Source organism: Triturus cristatus, chromosome 1_2 (genome assembly GCF_964204655.1).
Source record: "Triturus cristatus chromosome 1_2, aTriCri1.1, whole genome shotgun sequence".
Taxonomy (NCBI): Eukaryota; Metazoa; Chordata; class Amphibia; order Caudata; family Salamandridae; genus Triturus; species Triturus cristatus.
Window position 1 is genome coordinate 1,012,454,255 of NC_140580.1, and position 18,180 is coordinate 1,012,472,434.

Genomic DNA, 18,180 nt, shown 5'->3' on the forward strand with positions numbered 1-18,180 from the left:
ACGGAGGAGAGGACGTGGAAAGCGAGCCTCTCCCCGATTTATTTGCGTCTCAAGAGAAGGATGGGTCGGTGGAGGGAGTGATTCTCTCCCCCTCCCTAACTCCTGAACAGCAAGAGGACTGCCGCCAGGTCCTGGGACAGTACTCTTCGTTGTTCTCCCTTGTTCCGGGTAGGACTCACCTGTGCGTCCATGATGTGGACACAGGAGACAGCCCACCTGTGAAGTCCAAGATCTACCGGATGTCAGACAAGGTGAAGGCCAGCATTCACAGTGAAGTCACTAAGATGCTGGAGCTAGGAGTGATCGAACCTTCCAGCAGCCCCTGGTCCAGCCCGGTGGTGTTAGTACCAAAAGCTGCACCACCGGGTGCCCAACCGGAACTGAGGTTCTGTGTGGACTACCGGGGACTAAATTCAGTAACCAAAACTGATGCTCATCCGATCCCTAGGGCGGATGAATTGATTGACCGGCTGGGAGCTGCCCAATATCTAAGTACCTTTGACCTTACTTCTGGGTACTGGCAGATCTCTTTGACTGATGGAGCAAGGGAAAGGTCAGCCTTCTCCACGCCCAATGGCCACTACCAGTTCTGTGTGATGCCCTTTGGGCTCAAGAACGCACCTGCCACGTTTCAGCGCCTGGTAAACCAGATCCTCACCGGAATGGAGAGTTTCTCTGCTGCTTATCTGGATGACATAGCCATCTTCAGTAACAGCTGGGAGGATCACTTGCGTCACCTGCAAGCTGTTCTCCAGGCCCTGAGACAAGCTGGATTGACGATCAAGGCCAGCAAGTGCCAGATCGGGCAGGGGTCGGTAGTGTACCTTGGACACTTGGTGGGTAGGGGAGCGGTGCAACCCCTCCAGGCGAAAATCGAGGCCATCATGGCCTGGGAACCCCCCAAGACACAGACTGAGGTCCGAGCTTTTCTGGGCCTCACGGGATATTACCGCCGCTTCGTGAAGGGGTACGGTACCATTGTAGCCCCCCTCACGGAGCTCACGTCCAAGAAACAACCTCGACGGGTAGTCTGGACGGAGGCTTGTCAGCAGGCCTTTGTGAGACTGAAGAAAGCCATGTGCGAGGCCCCGGTCTTAAGGGCCCCAGACTTTTCCAAGGAGTTCATTGTCCAGACGGATGCATCAGAACATGGCATTGGGGCAGTATTATCGCAACTCAATGAAGAGGGTCTGGATCAACCCGTGGTCTTCCTATCCCGGAGACTACATTCCCAGGGAACAGAAGTGGAGTGCAATAGAGCGTGAAGCCTTTGCAGTGGTATGGGCTCTGAAGAAGTTGCGGCCATACCTGTTTAGCTCGCACTTCCTAGTTCAGACCGACCACAGACCCCTTCGTTGGCTGATGCAGATGAAGGGGGAGAATCCCAAGTTGTTGAGGTGGTCTATCTCCCTACAGGGAATGGACTTTCAGGTGGAACATCGGCCTGGAGTGGACCACGCCAATGCAGACGGTCTCTCAAGGTATTTCCGCCTTAGTGATGAGAACTCCCAAGGGGTTGGGTAGCTCTCCCCACTTTCAGCTGGGGGGGACGCGTGTTAGACCTGTCAGCCCTTTGGGTGGTCCCTCCTCATCATTATTTATTTTGTCCCACTTTTGCCTCAAACCCTGTTAGAATTTTTCCTTTTTGGGAACCACCAGACTTTTTAGTATTGATGCAGATTCAGGGAGCCATTTTATCTACCCCTGGAACTTCTGTCTGAGGGCCTGGAGCACAAAATGGTGGCCACCCATTGTCACCTGTGACATCACTGGAACCTACTAGAACCTTCTGCAACATTCTGGAACCCTGTGACAGTTGGAGGCGGTTTAGAATGTTGGGAAGCTAAGTCAGAGTTGACAGTTGGAGTGGGCAGTTGGCACCTGACTGGTGAAGAGAGAGCAGCAGAAACCTGAAGGAGGAAGGAGTGAGGCAGCAGGGGTGGAAACTTGTGCCTGGAGTGGGGTCCATAAACCCACCCTTGATACTAGTCCCTACTGACTGAGCCCAGCCTGGAGCCCTGTGTGGGAGAAAGCAAGAAAAACCATCTTAAGGACCTGGACAGCAGGAACAGGCCTTAAAAGTAAAGAACAGCAAGTTCCTGACCTGGTTACTGGTAACTTCTTGAAGTCCGACGTCGAGAAGCCTGGAGACCTGGAGCCCGAGGTGGAGAAGCGGTGCTGACTGGAAAGCAGACGTCGTACCCGGAGCCGCCAGAGGTCGAGAGAGGGCGCCGACGGAGGTCGTGGAGAGTACCAGAGGTCGAGGAGGAAGTCACCCGAGGTCGAGTGAAGTCCGCCCTCCGGAGCCGCCGGATCCCGAGGAAAGGAGCACCGGAGGTCGGGAGTGGAGATCGCACTCCGGAGCCGCCCGAAGTCGACATCGAGCCAAGATTGCCCGACGTCATCGAACCGGAGGTCGACATCGAGCCGAGGCCGCCGACATCGAACCGGAGCCGCCCGAAGTCGACATCGAGCCGAGACTGCCCTACGTCATCGAACCGGAGGTCGACATCGAGCCGAGGCCGCCCGAAGTCGACATCGAGCCAAGACTGCCCGACGTCATCGAACCGGAGGTCGACATCGAGCCGAGGCCGCCGACATCGAACCGGAGCCGCCCGAAGTCGACATCGAGCCGAGACTGCCCTACATCATCGAACCGGAGGTCGACATCGAGCCGAGGCCGCCGACATCGAACCGGAGCCGCCCGAAGTCGACATCGAGCCAAGACTGCCCGACGTCATTGAACTGGAGGTCGACATCGAGCCGAGGCCGCCGACATCGAACCGGAACCGCCTACCGGCGTCGTCAAGAACTGTCATTGCGCCGAGGCCGCCGACATCGAACCGGAGCCGCCTCACGGCGTCGACACGACTCCAGCGGCATCGGAGCTTCATAAAAAGGGCAGTAAGTGGAATAGAGGGCGCCTAAGGCCCTGTGGAACCCTAAGAGACCATCCTAGGGGCTAGAGAGGTGCTGGAACCAGCTTGATTGTGCCAGGGGTGAGCTGAGACTAATACAGAGGGGTTGTGTAGTGTGGGAGAGCCAGATCTCTAGATTCCCCCTTGATCTACCTCAGTTTAGGCCTCAGCATTGTCCAAGCCAGGGAGTATACCCCTCAGGCCATCCAAATCTCTACAAGCTGGGATTGGGTCAAATCATCCCATAGTACCTCAGGAATGTGAACTGATTTTCAAGTGTCACTGTTGGCTTTTATTATTTATTGACAGCACTGTATTTATTGTATTCATCCTATTTATTGCCTCACAGTATTTATTGTTTCACAGTATTTATTGTCGCACAATATTTATTGTCTCGCAGTATTTATTGCCTCAAAATATTTAATTGCCTGTTATGTAATGCACTTATATTTATGCCTTGATTATTTATGATCTACCTTATTTATTGAATCGTTAAGATAGTATTTATTTGACGTACCCTTCCACAGGAAAAGCCTTGTGTACTGTGATTGTATTATTATTTATTTTATCAGCAACTAAGAGAAAAGAAGATAAAGAGATATATTTTCAGTATAATTTTTAAGGTGTAGTGTCGTTTTTGGAACGGATGAACGCATGGTTATTGTGAGGGTGTGACGTATGCTTAACACGGTGCCTTCCTTCCCGCTCGAGCCAAGCTACCACAGTGTGTCTGGGAGAACACACCACCACCCTTCCGGTGTGGGAGTGTGTTTTTCTAACAGCCCACAATGAATACTTGCTTACAATCAAACCCAAGTGGGCAAATCTTGATGTCTCATGTCTGGGATTATCTTCATGAACTATTAATAATGTTTTACTAATTATTTCAAACAAAGCATAATGTATATTAAAAATATCAAAATAGTCAGCTAGATTTAAAAAGGTAAACTGTGGTCTTGGCTGTACCAGGAGAAATAGAAAGTTTGTTACTCATTAGAAAATAACAATGTTTACAGACATTATTTGACAAGAATGAAAGCTCTGTCTTAGAGTATCTGGTGAAACTGGAAACGTGTTCCTACAGGCTATAATAGTACACCGGTCCTAGGAGTATATAGTGACATTGGAACATTGGCTCAATAGGTATATGGTTAGTGTGGTACCATGTACCTAGGGATGGGTGCTGAGAATGGTACATTCATCCTATTGGTTCCTTGTATGGAAAGAACAGCAACCATGTATGCAGACATCATTCATCTATGGTGGCCATTGTTGAAAATTTGAAGCTTTACAGAAATGCCAAATAAAGAAAATGTTACTTACACCTTGTAAGCAAATGTTCATGGCATGCACTGTTGCATTCACATGCTGTGCATACTCCTGCTGTCTAGTGTTGGGCATACTCCAGCTATCTAGTGTTTAACATACTTCTGCTATCTAGTGTTGGGCTCAGATGTACGCAAGTTGTTTTTCTTCGAAGAAGTCTTTTGAGTCACAAGGTATAGTGACTACACATATTCCTGGTAATGCCCATGGGCATCAGTTCCATTGTTAGATTGTTATTTCACAAGAAGGGTGAGGATATAGATAGAGTATAGAGATACAGAAATGATGAAAAGGAATGATAAAGATAGAAAGAATAAATGTCTGCCACAACAAAATGCTTCTGGAGAGAAGGGTTGGCACATGTGAATGTACATAACTTGATGCCACGAGCAGATGCTCACAGGGTATGTAACTTTATTCAGTTTGTGGCATGTGTGGCTGTAGATGCTCATGCTATGCATAGACTGCAAAGCAGTTCTCCCCTAAGGCGATGGTTAGCCTGAGGATGATGCAGAAGACTGAAAAAGTGTGCATAAGAATAGCCTGGCTAAATCTAGCTAAATCATACTCACAGTAATGTTTGGTAAAAGTTTGTGGTGTAGACCAAAATCTGCGTTGCAGATGCCAGCTATATTAATATTACCCAAATAAACCAAACAAGCTCCTTTTTCACAGTGGGGCCCGGGAGGGACAGGCAAAGATCTTTTGGCTTTGGCGTAAACAGATCTTCATGCATTTGACCAAATAGCGTGCTATACCTGCCTTGGACAGAGAACAGTCTTTCTGTGATTTGGAGAAAGAGACAAGGAGCTCTTGTGTTTTACGTAATACATAAGCACTCTTTTCATGTCCAGAATGTGCAGAACGTATTTTGCTACAGACTGGATGTGGGAAGAACACTGGGAGTACTATAGTTTGATTAAGATGTAAACAGGAGACCATCTTAAGAAGGAACTTGCCATGAGGACTACACTATTGTCCATGCGATCTTGATCAGCTTATTGTTCTAAGTGAGGGAAGACTTAGATGCCCTTCCTTCTGAGGTGAGGGTCTAGCACTGCAGCACACTTAGTAAACACCCTGGAAGCTGTGGTAACTCCGAAGGGCAGCACTTTGAGCTGTTAATGCTGGCCCCTTACCACAAACCGGAAGGACCAGTGATGTGCAGGTTGGATGGGGTTGTGAAAGTAGGCATCCTTCAGATAGAGGGCGGTCATGAAGTCACCTTGCTGTAGTAAAGTAATGACATTTTAGAGTGTTCCCATGTGGAAATGTTCTAACAGGATGTACTTGTTGAGGGGCCCGAGGTCAAGAATAGGCCTTAGTGACCCATCCTTCCTGGGAACGAGAAAGTATAGGGAGAATACCCCTGCACGTGGTGTTGTGGGTTCTATGGCCCCCTTGATGAGAAGTGCATGCATCTCCTCTTGAAGCAGATGCTGAGGTTCTGGGGAGAGTGTTTGGTGGGGAGGGGGCTGTTTGGTGGTGTTTCTGTGAGTTCTTGACAGTACCCCTCTGTTATAATGTTGACAACCCACTGGTCTGAGGTGATCACTGTCCAACAAGACAGAAACCTTTACAGTCTTCGCTGATAGTTATTAAATGATCGCCAGGAGGGTGAGAGAGTCACTGTCTGGTAGGTGCAGCTCCTTTATGGGCTGTGCCTTTGCCTCTATTTTTGTTATTTTTGTACAATCCCCTATAATTGCTCAGAGAGTCTGGCCGTTGCTCCTGGTACCTGGTGAAGCAAGTTGATGCTTCCGGGGGTAGTGGCCTTAGCCCCTTCATGGGGGTAACAGCCTTTACCACAAAGTTTTTACCACGAAATACAAGTACAACACATTGTTTACATCGTATTGACTTTTACCAAGTAAGTCTTTACAAAGCATATATGTTTGTAATGGTGACTATGTGGTATTTAGTTTATATATATTTTAAGGGTCATTAAAAAAAGGGGGGGTTAAAAAAGTAAACCTGTAATCGACATAAAAGTAATTCTTTTTTAAATGTACATATTTCATTTACAATATTGTTTTAAGATTTATTGTAAACATTTTTAACTGTAGGTGGCAGTGCTATATTGTGACTGGATTCTTCTGTTACTGTAAGCGTGTTAAAAAGTGTGCATGGTAATACTATGTCAGATGTGAGTGAATTTAAATGCATTGTGGTGGTATGCATTTGAAAATCTGCATTGTAAAAACGTGCACGGTAAAGTAATGCATGATAATGTCATACAACCCCCTTCATGGTATTATGTGTGGTGAAAGGAGCTGCAGGGAGATGGGGTCTGGAGGGCACCCATCACTTTAGACATCTCAGTATCCTTTTTAATTTTTTCCACCATCTGGTCAACTTGCAGGCCGAACAGGTGCTCTCCATCAAAAGGGACATTGACCAGATGCTGCTGCACCTCTGGCTTAAAACCCGAAATGTACAGCCAGGTGTATCAATGGAGGAAGACACTAATGTTTACCCAACGGGTGCATCAAATATTAGTAATCAATATAATCTTTCCCTCAGCCTTTCTGACCCGTTTGCTTGTACTGGGGTCTGGGAGTTGTTGAATCAGCTCCTCAATTTCATCAAGGTGAGCCCTATCGTACTGGGAGTGTAAACCTATGGAATTGTTGATACCCCAATGCGTAGAAGACTGGACAGAAACACGTTTCCCTGCTGTATCTACTGTTTTACTCTCCCTGTTGGGAGAGGTGCACTATCTCTGCACTTGGCACGTTTAAGGGCGGTGTGAACCACTAAAAAGTCAAGTAGAAGTTGTCCCCTGATGTAAGGAGGGTCAGAAGGGAATGGCTTATATTTTTTATCGACGCATGGAGTGATGATACAGGCCTTTACCGGCTCCTTAACATGTTGGGAGCTGGCTTAAGCATCCCCTTAAGCATAGGCAAATATTGCAAGGACCTCTGGGTGGAGGCGAGGGTCTCCATGAGGAATTTGTCCTCCTCTGGTTATTTGTGCATGTCCACCTTGTGAAAGGAAGCCCCCCTCCGCAATATCTCATGGTAACAGGTGCAGTCATCCAGCGGCAAAGGCTTGGCTGGGTAGAGGTCAGGGTCTATATCCCCAGGGGGATCGACGCCATAGTTGTCCCAAGGGACATTCTGGAGGTGTTGGTCGTATGATGTATTATATGGGTCACAGGGAGACCTAGGAATGTCACCTCCAAACCTAGAAGGAAGGAAACCCTGACGTGAATTGGGCGAGGGGCACACAGGTAGTAATGGGAAAGGCAGTCGTGAAGGAAGTGGAGAGGAAGGCAAAGGTGGAGGAGAAGCAGAAGGGCGAGTAGGAGGAGGTAGATGAGACAAGGGAGGGCATGGAAAGGTGCCTCTGTCATGGGGCTTAGGCTTCTTAGGTGCCGGCTCCAAAGGTGGATTTGATGTTTCCTCAAAAGTCAGTTTCCTTTTGGGAGGAACAGTGTCCTTTGCCTTTAGAAGAGGCTGAACTAGGATCAATCTGGTTTTGGATGGATGTGGATGCGCTGCGGTCTGTCATCGAGCTTCTCATGGAGACACTGGAGGATGGGTTGCTCTTGATCCTCAGAAGCGGTAGAGGAGGCTTCCCTGGACAACAGTAGTTTCGGAGCAAGAGGATGGCCATTGATCCCCTGGCATGAGCTGGATTTCGGATCCGTAGGCCTTTACTCCGAAGCTGCCTTTATGGGTGGTATCGCGGCCACAGTTGAAGGGGTGGTTGTAGTAAATGGGCATGGCTTCAAGAGGACTTTGGAGCAGAGGTGTGGAGGGTGCCAGGTTATAATCAGGCATTCGGTGCCGACCAATGCCTTGCAGCAGTGGCGGACCAGAGGCTTCATCAGGGGCCTGTGAGCCCCAAACTCGACCCCCAAGAGTGTGATGCTCAGCTTCTGAATGATGTCGAGGGGTGGGAGCCAGCATGTCTGTAATCACAGCGGCTGTCTTCGATGTTGGATGCTGTGCGAGTGGCAGCTCGACCACTTGGGCAGCAGGACCGAAGCTCTCCTCTGACGAGAATACCTGAGCCTCTGCTCCGGAAGCCTCTGACTGCTGATTGCCCTCAGTGTCCTGATCTCCGGACAGGTCCGGGGTATAATCTACTTGGTGTTGCACCATGGAAGCCAATGCGATATAATGGTCTTGCCTGCCGGTAAAGGGGGGGGGGGGTGTCTTTTGATTCTGGAAGGTGAGGCATGCTGAACAGGGGGCTTCCTGATGGTCAAGGAACAGACAGATGTTACACACCTGATGAAGGTCTGTCCTTGTGCATTTCACTCAACACTTTGGGTAGTAGCGGAATGGAGTCCTTTTGATCATTGGAAAATTCTTGGGTGTTGAGGAACTGATGAAGCCCTGGAGAAGTGAGGGCCCATGTTTGGTGTTGAATGTGTTAGACTGTGAAGCCAAAGTAAAGAGGGTACGCTACACTTGGAACTGGAGAGTAAGCGCAATCGTATGACGAGTGAGAAGGATACAATTGGTCCTGGCAACAATACCATGTGGCATCAAACTGGAGGTTTAAGCATCACATGTAAACCTGGCAGCAGAGAAAACAAATCTAACAATGGAGCCAATGCCTATATGCATTACTTTGTAATAGGTGGAGTTAGTATACCTCATGACTCGAAATACTTTTTCGAAGACAAACAACTTGCACTTGTCCAAGCCCAACACTAGAAGGCAAGAGTATGCACAGTATGTGTATCTACAGCTACACATGCCACAAACATAATAGTTACACACTGAGACAACAATACAACTCAAAGAGGAAGTTAGTAAGAAAGACCTAGGGTGTTAGAGGTGCCAGGTAAGAAAGTTTATTTCTGGTGTATAATGGACAACTCCAGGGGGTACTGGATAAGGAACAGTTCGGAACTTAACTGCAGTCAAATGGGCCTAGTAGCTGGAGGCACTTAATAGAAGAAAAACCATTAAGAAGCTTATACATGATAGATGATAAGTTAACATAAAATATGCTATGCAAGCAAAGGAGTTCCTGGCTTTGCCTGGAACAAAGTGGAGAACGCTGCTGCAGCTTGCCTGTGTCTCTCGTGAGAGCAGATTGATATCCTCAAAATTTTGTATATGGTGGAAGACGCATGATATGAGAGGGATTGTAAGTTAGGATATTTCTGTTCTCCTGAAGGTACCTGCTTTGGGGTGGATGTTGTTCTGGTGTCTGTGGGGATATCCGGCTTCCTTCTGACCCCACAAATCCACTGTCTGGCGACACAATCCGCTCCTGAAAGAGATTAATCTACATCAAAGACACATACTAGAAGCCACTGGTCATTGACTTTCTATGCCAGAGTGAAACACTCCAGTGTTAACTATCAAACCCAGCATATATGCTCCAAGGCCCTGTGATCTGTACCTTTGAACTAACCTCCGGTTGCAACACTTTGGGTTGAAGGAAACGCTTCTGAGGGAGGCGCTCTGATGGGTGGCTGCCTGCTGCACTCGCTGCACTGCTCTGACGTGAAGGGACAGAAGGGTTGGGGTTCACAGTGTGAGCCGTTGGTTCAACCACTGGACTCTTGGGCTGCGATTCATTCCTTTGGATGGAAAGTGGGCGGCGTCTTCTCAGTGGTGTGCCCTGGGCCCTTGGTTTCCTCTCCATCGGCTGCCTGGGAAATGTAAGAAAGAAAAGTTTAGTCTTGTAAAGGGATTTTTGTCCTTTTCTGAACATAACTTCACATTTCTTCTAAAATCACCCCAAAACAAAACATGGATTCAGTAAGTGCAGCACTGGTGATTATAGAAAGGTACACATTAATGGGAATTAAAGACCATGAATATTACCTCCTGTAGGAAGCTGGTTTTGTATATGGTATCACCACTAGGTGGTTATACCGTGCAGAGAGTCCTGGGGTTTCCCAAAAGTGTACAGGGATCAATGTAAAGCCCAAAGTGCTCTATTAGTGGACGTGTCGGTGAGCAGCCTTAGGCCTAACACAGAGGAGAGAATCAGATACATTTTATAAAATTATACTCTGTTTGAACTTTATTTTAAGCCCTAGTTCTTCGTAATCAGGGAAGTACATTTTTTATCAAAAATGCTTTTCACTATCAAAAATTGACACTTAGAAACCTTTTCACACTGTCCAGTTTGGGGAAAACAAAATTGTGGTTAAACAGGTACGTATTTAACTTACAATTTTATGTTTCAGAACCAAAAGTCATCACGGGTCAGGTAAGTACTAAAACTGCGCTACCAGCGACACCGGGGCGGCCGGGTGCAGAGGTCAAAATCGGAGTTCGATCTAAATGCTTTGCAATGGAGACATGGGGTGCCTGGAGCCATACTGCTTGCATCTAAATAAATTGGTTGCAGGGGCCAAACTGTGGGGGTTAGTACCAGCACATGGGTGGGGGCCAACAAGCAGCACCAACCATACACCACCAGCGGCACAGGTGCGGCCCGATGCAGGTTTCAAATTCAACATCGGCGCTGAATGCTTTTCAAATGGGATCTTCTTGATGGTAAAGAGGCTTCAGGCGTGGCACCATAGGTTGCAGGTGGAACACCAACGACAGCAGAGGTAAGTTGGGATGTAGGGGTCAAAGGGGCACCGTTGGTTCAGCTCACCAAGGCCCAGGAGCATCGGGTGCAGGGGTGCCTTTCAACGTCGGAGTCTTCTTACCGGAGCAGGTCACGAACGGGGGGAGGGAGCCTCTGGATTCACACTGCAGGTGCCGTTGATGAGGGCAGGAGAGGTCAGCTAACACTAGACACAAGGTCAGGATCACTGGGGAGACTTCACTGCTTAGGTGAGCCACTCAGGCCGTGGGCGTCAGGTGCAGAGTGGGAACGATTCAGGATCCGTCTGGATCTGGAGTCGCAGTTGTAGTTTTCTTCTGGACAGGTCCATTGTCCACAGGAGATTTGAGTTGGTTTTGGAGGTCATTGATGCAAGACAGGTTGCAGGGTCGTCGAAGATGGAGACAGGCTGGTAGGCCGGGGACCAAGGCAGTTGACGTCTTCTGCCTTCTGCTGCAGGGTGTGTTATCTCTTAGGTTGTCGCAGATCTGAGGGTCAGGTCTGAGGGAGACACCTAAATACTCAATTTCAGGTTTATGGGGAGTAGCAGGTCGAATCAATGGGCACCTTACCTGGGGTGACTACACCCTCTGTTATGCCAGCCTCCTGTGGGAGGGGTCGTAGATCTAGCCCTGATTGGAGGGGTCCCCCCATCTTCAAGATGGCGGGGACTGAAACTTGTGCTTCACCTCGCTTTCTCCCCACCCTAGGGGTGGGGTTGGCAGAGGTGAGCACAACTATCTTTTTGAATTTTCCCACCCAAAGTGAACCAGGGCTGCCATCTGCTGCTAGCAGTAGAGGCTGGGGTCGCATTACAAAGGTGGCAGCCCTTTGAAGCTTCCCTTCTTTGAGCACTGGCCCATCCGGGGGCAGAAGGCATGAAGCCTCTGCCCAGGATGTGCATTGTTCCCAGTCCTAGAGAGCAGGGGCTCTCTATCCAGGGGTCCAGAAACATGTCTGGGGGTGGGTGGCTGCCTACAGCTGGTCAGAGACCACACCAGGGATGGTAAGGATTCAGGGGGCACCTCTGGGTACCTGGTAAATAAATCCCCCACTGGCATCAGTGTGGATTTATTGAAGGAGTAGTTTGGTAGCAAACACTCGCATATTCAGTAAAGCCATCATGGTGCGGTGGGACTCGAGTTGTCCTGCTCCCAGCCCATGTACTCTCTATGGGTTCACTGGCACTTACAATTTTGCCTTAGGGCTGTGACGCCTGATAGAGGGGTGACTCATCTATGCTGTCAGGCAGTGCTAGCTGGCATGGCAGGGTGCCATGTCGACTTTATCGTTTTCTCCCTCACAGGGGCATGCAGGTTGCAAGGCCACTGACTGTCCCAGTGAGGGGAGGCCCGAAGGGACCCTCTTCAGCTTCCAGGCCCCTCGGTACCTAGGGTGCCATTTACTAGGGACTTACAGGAGGCAGAAGTACCAATTGGGAGATTGTTTTAGGGAAAGAGCACTGGCACAGGGGTCCTGGTTGGCAGGGACGCTGCGCACTACATTTGAAACCACATCAAAACCAGACTAAAAGTGGAGGGCTAACCATGCAAAAGATGCACTTTCTCACACCTCCTATATCACTTTCACAGTGTTCCAAGGCAAAAAAGACATCAGACATCAATTGTTATCAACGTTTGCCTAAACTTTACATAGGATTTCTATCCTTCTCCTACTACAGTCCTACTTGTCCTGGCTCTCCCAAAGATGTTTTTCCTGGAGGCAAATGGAGCTATAGTACAAAAACACATTTCTAAACCTCCAAACCCCTTTGCTCCCCGCACTCTGGTATGGAGAGTGTCATGAACAATCAATTATTGCTTGTCATAAAAGTATTTTGACAGACAAGAGCAAATTCACTGCATAAAGGTCACACAAGGACAGCGTAGTCAATCCCCCACAGGCCCTCATTACAAGTGGCAGAGTTTCACCTGAGCAGTAATTCCAGGTGAAATGTCAAGTGTTTCTGGGCCTGGAATTATCAGGCCTGACATTTTGAGGGTTGGTGACACCGGACCCTTTGACAGGTTGCAGGAGCTGTAGGCAGCAGCAGAACCTGGCTTGCGCCTGACCCATACACCAATACTGACAGAGCAGACAAGCTTTCCCTGAATAGACTGAAGCCTGCCATGACCCCTGACTCAAGCACAGGCCCTCCTGCTGACACTTTACACCTGCTATAAGCAGGCCCAAAATGTCAGCAGTTTCTCCTTTGGATTGGGAAAACTCCATAGAAAAGGATCTGGTATTACTGGGTTCATGCAGTTATTCCCCATTGCAGGGAGAAAAGTCATTAGAAATGTGGTGCAGGGATACCAGCTGGAATTGAAGATTCTCGGTATTCACACTAAAAACTGGCATACATGTATGAGAGCGGGGCTCAGCAACTACCTGGAAGGCGTGAGTCCCTCCGATCTTACATCAGATATAACACACCCCAAAGAAGAAGCAGCGTTACCTCAAACATGAAATTGCACAGCTATAAAGAGACCCGGCATGCATGAGCCACAAACTGATTTGGCAAAGATTCAAATGAATCCTAAATACCATTTGTGTGTATGCAGTATGTGGAATATGTGGTTAGCTATGACTACCAAGACTGCAGGCCACACACTATGTGCCCGCACTGTGGATTTCTCTTGGAGTATGCATGCCACTTCAGACAGCAAGAAAGTAACTTTGCTATTCAGTTATTAAACAGATGAGAATCTCAGAAACAAGTTGAATGGTAACCTGCTCCATGATGTATTGTGTGCCTTTTCTTGTTCCTGGAGTTTGAGATGCCCAAAACGAAAGGGTGTAATGATGGACAAAGGTAGCACTAGTGTGTGCCCAATGCTCTGTTATTGTATATGTTGTCTATCACTCTAGTATGGTGGCCCACACATATGGCTGATTGTTGCATTAATGTATTTGTTAAAAGTATTCATGCAATTATGCCATTTTTAAGATGCACAGGAATAAAATGGGCCATAAAGCAGTCTTGCATTTTGAAAACCTTGCCACTTGTTCATAGTGTTGCCTACTTGTTACTGCTGGTGCAAAGCAACTGTGAAGTACAGGATTGGGAGTATTTCATTTCCCTTGTACCATGGCTTTCTTTGTACCTGGTTAGTAAGCTGGGGTTTGTGTATGCCTGGGTAGAAATAGAAACGAGCACTGGTGCAACATACCCTTCTCTACATCAATGAGGCACTGTGAGCAGACATGACACTTTCTTATGGGGCTTCATTCATGGCCTGCAGAACTGCTATGGCAAGGTGCTACCTAGCTGATACCCAATTAACTACACCACAAGGCTTTGAACTCCTAAGGCAATTAACTAACTAGCTGATACCCAACTATCAACATACCAAGGCTCTGTTGATGCACCTCAGTGTTGGTTTGATGCACAAGGCTAATTGAAAATAGTGAGCCTTTCACATTTATCCCCCATCCCAATAATAACACAGAGTCCCTAGAATAATGTAAAGCGACATTTGGGCCATTGCTTTGGCCAACCTCATCCTTAAAACAAGGAATAGCTTTTTATATCATTATGAATAACCGAAGGAAGTAGAACAGATTAAATTAAGGTGCATACGAACCCAAATTGTAAATCATGCCTTTTAGCATATGTGAAAGATGATGGCAGTAGCCATTTAGGAGAGTTGTGCACACAAATGTATGGATGGTATAGGAACATTATTTTCACTGTGAAGCAATTAATGTTGGTATGCATAAATGGAAATCACATACAGAGAATGATACAAAAGCCTCCATAATGACTGTTTCATGCAGTATGAGTCAATGTGCACCTGTTTAACTTTATTGTCAAACAAATCTTTGGAGGCTCGAACATCACTAATTTTGAAAGCTTCAACACTGTGCCCCCTTGCACAGCAAATTGTTCAATTTCTTAGGTGCAAGAAGAATTGACTGTTGCGCACAGGAAACTTTCATTGACCACACAGATGAAAAATAAATAGCTGGATCAGTGTTTGTGACACAGTAACTGTCTCAACCTTTTTAGGTCTCGCCTGACCCAGCGCATGCGCTGGTCTGGCGAGACTGATTAAGAGGGCTCCAAAAAGTGCTACCAGGCCAGCCTAGTGGTACAGTGCATGTGCGCGGGAGCGCGCGCCGCGCTCTACCGCAATTACTTTTACTTTCGCGGCCGTACGGCCGCTTTGATGTTTGATCGTGATCGCGATTGCGATCACTTTCACTTTCGCGGCTGCATGGCCGCTTTGCATAGCCAATAGGTCTCGCTTTTGGGACCTTATAAGCATTTAGTTATGCAACTGTTGCATAGCTAAACACTTATAAGGTCCCAAAGGAGAGACCTATTGGCTTTGCCAATGCTTGTTTTCTTTTTGAAGCAGTTCGCACTGGTTACTACTATTACTGATAGGACCTCTGGGGCAAAACTTGAAATGCAAGACCCACTCCATAGGAGTACCCGACACAGTCTGGCCGCAATCCACGATCTGGTCAGTCCAGGAAGGGACTTTTGCAGCTTCTAGTGTTCATACAGCCACTCAGGAGGTCAGCCAACTGAACCTTGGAGTCCACTTCTTTTTTTGTGTTGCTATCATATATATTCTTTTTATTTTGGCAGACTAAACTCAAAAGTAAATTCTCATTTTAAACAATAGCTTCTCATTTTCAGAGAAAAAAAATATTTTGGTCCTGAGATACCAGCTTTGCACCCTTTGTAAATACATGATTGTGGCCCAACATCATTTTCATCTCTTCTTTGGGGAGCCACCCCCAGCTGTAGCCTGTCTTTTTTTACAATACATTTGTTTGAATATTCGGTCCTAGTTAGTGTTATGAAGAGAAGGGCAGGTTGGCAGTGTCCTCAGGGACTGTGACAAAGCATTCGCCCTGTACATTTAATAAACATGTACTTATTTTTTGTGACTTGAACAATGGTTGTCAGATTGTTAGGATCTCATATCATCGGAGGTTCGTTGTTGGCATGTAAAAGGAGGGCAAGCCGTCCAGTTAGCCTGTCCCCTTGTTTTGGAAGGTAGTGTGCAATGCACATAGAACACTGATTTTCCACTTGTATTTTATTCTGGTTGGTGATGAAGGCCAGTTTCCAGTAGCAGTTAAAATTGTTTTGGAGAAAAACATTTCTTTTTAGAATAAATGGTCATGGCTGAAAAATGATTTGGGTGTGGCTTCCCGGAGGACCCTTCTGGATAAGTTCAGTAGCTTCCAAGGAAAGACAACCTGGACCCACTAGCAGAGAATCTAGCATCTCTTGTTCAGGGCTCAGAAGTGGCCACTGCTGTAACACATTGTGAACTTCAGAAGGATATAAGTCTCTTAAAATAAGAATTCCAGTCTAAGGTCAATGTAAAACTCCTAATTGAGCACCTATCCAAATGCACAAGGGATAGCTTACACACCTCAACTCTAACACTCTGAATACCCAACCTAGTTCCAATGAAAAGATGGGTTCTTAGCCCTTGTGCGGTACTCGCCTGGCTGTTGTTTAGGGAGCACGGCATACTATGAGTCTTATTCAAGACAGCCAGTATCTGACAGCTTTTATTAGTGAGTGTTGAGTGAACACACAGTAAATGCCCAGTTGAGAACACTGATTTTTTATTTTTTATAAATATTTTTATTAACGACTCAATTACGACATTTACTGCTTACATCTAGTACAGAATAAAAACTTTTGTGACAAATATCGTTTGCTGCGGACAATTCTTTCTTCCAATCGAAAGTTACGTTACAGTTCTACTGTGTATTTGGCACTGGCGAGGAGGGGATATTAGGTGGGGTACAGATATTGCCCCGGTATTGGTTCTATTTGCCCACACCTGCGTCCATTTCCTAGGGCAGCCTCTCGCAACATAAACAGTTTTTTCTCTCATCATACACCAGTCTAAGTCAGCCTTCCAGTCTGCCACTGTGAGGGTCACACCTTCACCCCCATAACCTGGCCACGTTTCATTTCGCTACCATCAACCCCAGCGTCACCCATAATTTGTCTGTGCTATTCAAGTCCATGGGCTCCTAGACATTTAATAAACTCCTCTTGGCATCTATGACTATACTTAGTTCTAAGACTTCCCTGAAGCATTGGTGGATGTCTGTCCAATATTTCTGTATGTGCACACAATCCCACATTATATGTATGAACGTGCCCTCCTGTCCACACCGTCTCCTACACTCCACGTCAATTGTTCTGCCCATCTTAGCCAGTGCTGCACCTGTGATATAGATTCTATGAAGGATCTTAAACTGGACCAATCGTAAGCGGGCAGAAATAGTGACCTCCTTGGGGGAAGCAATTGCCTCCCGCCACTCTTCTTCGTCTAGTTCCGAGATGTCTCTTTCCCATTGTCGTCAAAGTGTTTCCAAAGGGTCCAGGGCGTTGTTGACCAGTTTTTTATATGTCAGTGACACTGCTTTCGTTTGCATGTATCCATCAAGTAGCCTATCTTCCAGAGGAGAGGCCTCTGGGAGGGTCTCACCCTTCTGTATTTGTGATATCAGTGCGTGTCTCACCTGCATGTATCTGTAGTGTTCCAAGTCTGCCATCTGGTACTCCTGCTTGAGAGTGGCGAACGGCACGACTCCCCCCCCCCCCACTCCCCCCTTTCCACAGGTCACCTATTTTGGATATTCCTATTAGGTCCCACTGGTCGAATCCCTTTGTTTTCCACAGTGCACCCAATTGTTCGGTATCCCACAGAGGGGTGGCCTGCGTTCGTTTAGATCCCCAGCCAATGCTTCTGGTGGCGACATGCAATACGTGCACTGAGTGCCTTGTCGGTCCGGTCAAGGAAAATTTGTTAGGTTTGGGGTATAGGGACTTATTAAAATTGCCACCGGGCAATAGCCATTTGTCCATTCTATAGCCCGGATCATACCCGTGTCGGTACGTACAGTGATTGATAGCTGCCAGATGGGCCTCCCAGTAGAATTTTTTAATGTCAGGAAGTTCGATGCCTCCATCGTACCATTCCCTCACCAGTTTTGGGAAGGCTATGCGGGGACATCCCTCCCACAGCAATTCCTTCTGTACACCCTCCACTTCCTGAAAGTATTTTGCAGTGACTGGGTTTGGGTAGTTTTGGAGGGCATAAAGGAAACGCGGCAGGGATATCATTTTGAATAATGCCGCTCTGCCCAGCATTGACAGAGGGAGAGCTTTCCAATGCGCAACATTGCGTCAAAGTCTCTGCAATGGGCGGAGTAGGTTATGTTCAAAGGCATCGGGTGGATCTGCTGTGATAAAGATCCCTAGATATTTAAATCCCTCGCTTGCTACCTGCATGGTGCACCCTCTGGGCAAGGATGGGGGCTCTCCATGTAGGACATATAATATAGATTTACCCCAGTTAATGGAGTATCCGGAATATCTGCCAAATATTGCAAATATGTCGAGAACCGC

At 47.3% G+C, this 18,180-nt stretch overlaps 1 protein-coding gene across 3 annotated transcripts in view; it reads right to left on the reverse strand.

Moving 5' to 3' along the window:
- AKNA (AT-hook transcription factor) overlaps positions 1-18,180 on the reverse strand; it is a 223,918-nt gene that overhangs the window by 131,280 nt on the left and 74,458 nt on the right. For 2 of the 3 annotated variants that reach the window (XM_085611856.1, XM_085611848.1), the window contains exons 11-12: positions 9,615-9,867; positions 9,391-9,482 (exon numbers count right to left, since the gene is read on the reverse strand). In XM_085611856.1, the coding sequence (XP_085467982.1) occupies positions 9,391-9,482; positions 9,615-9,867 (345 nt within the window). The remainder of the gene's footprint in view (positions 1-9,390; positions 9,483-9,614; positions 9,868-18,180) is intronic. The other variant, XM_085611866.1, reaches the window with a different exon arrangement.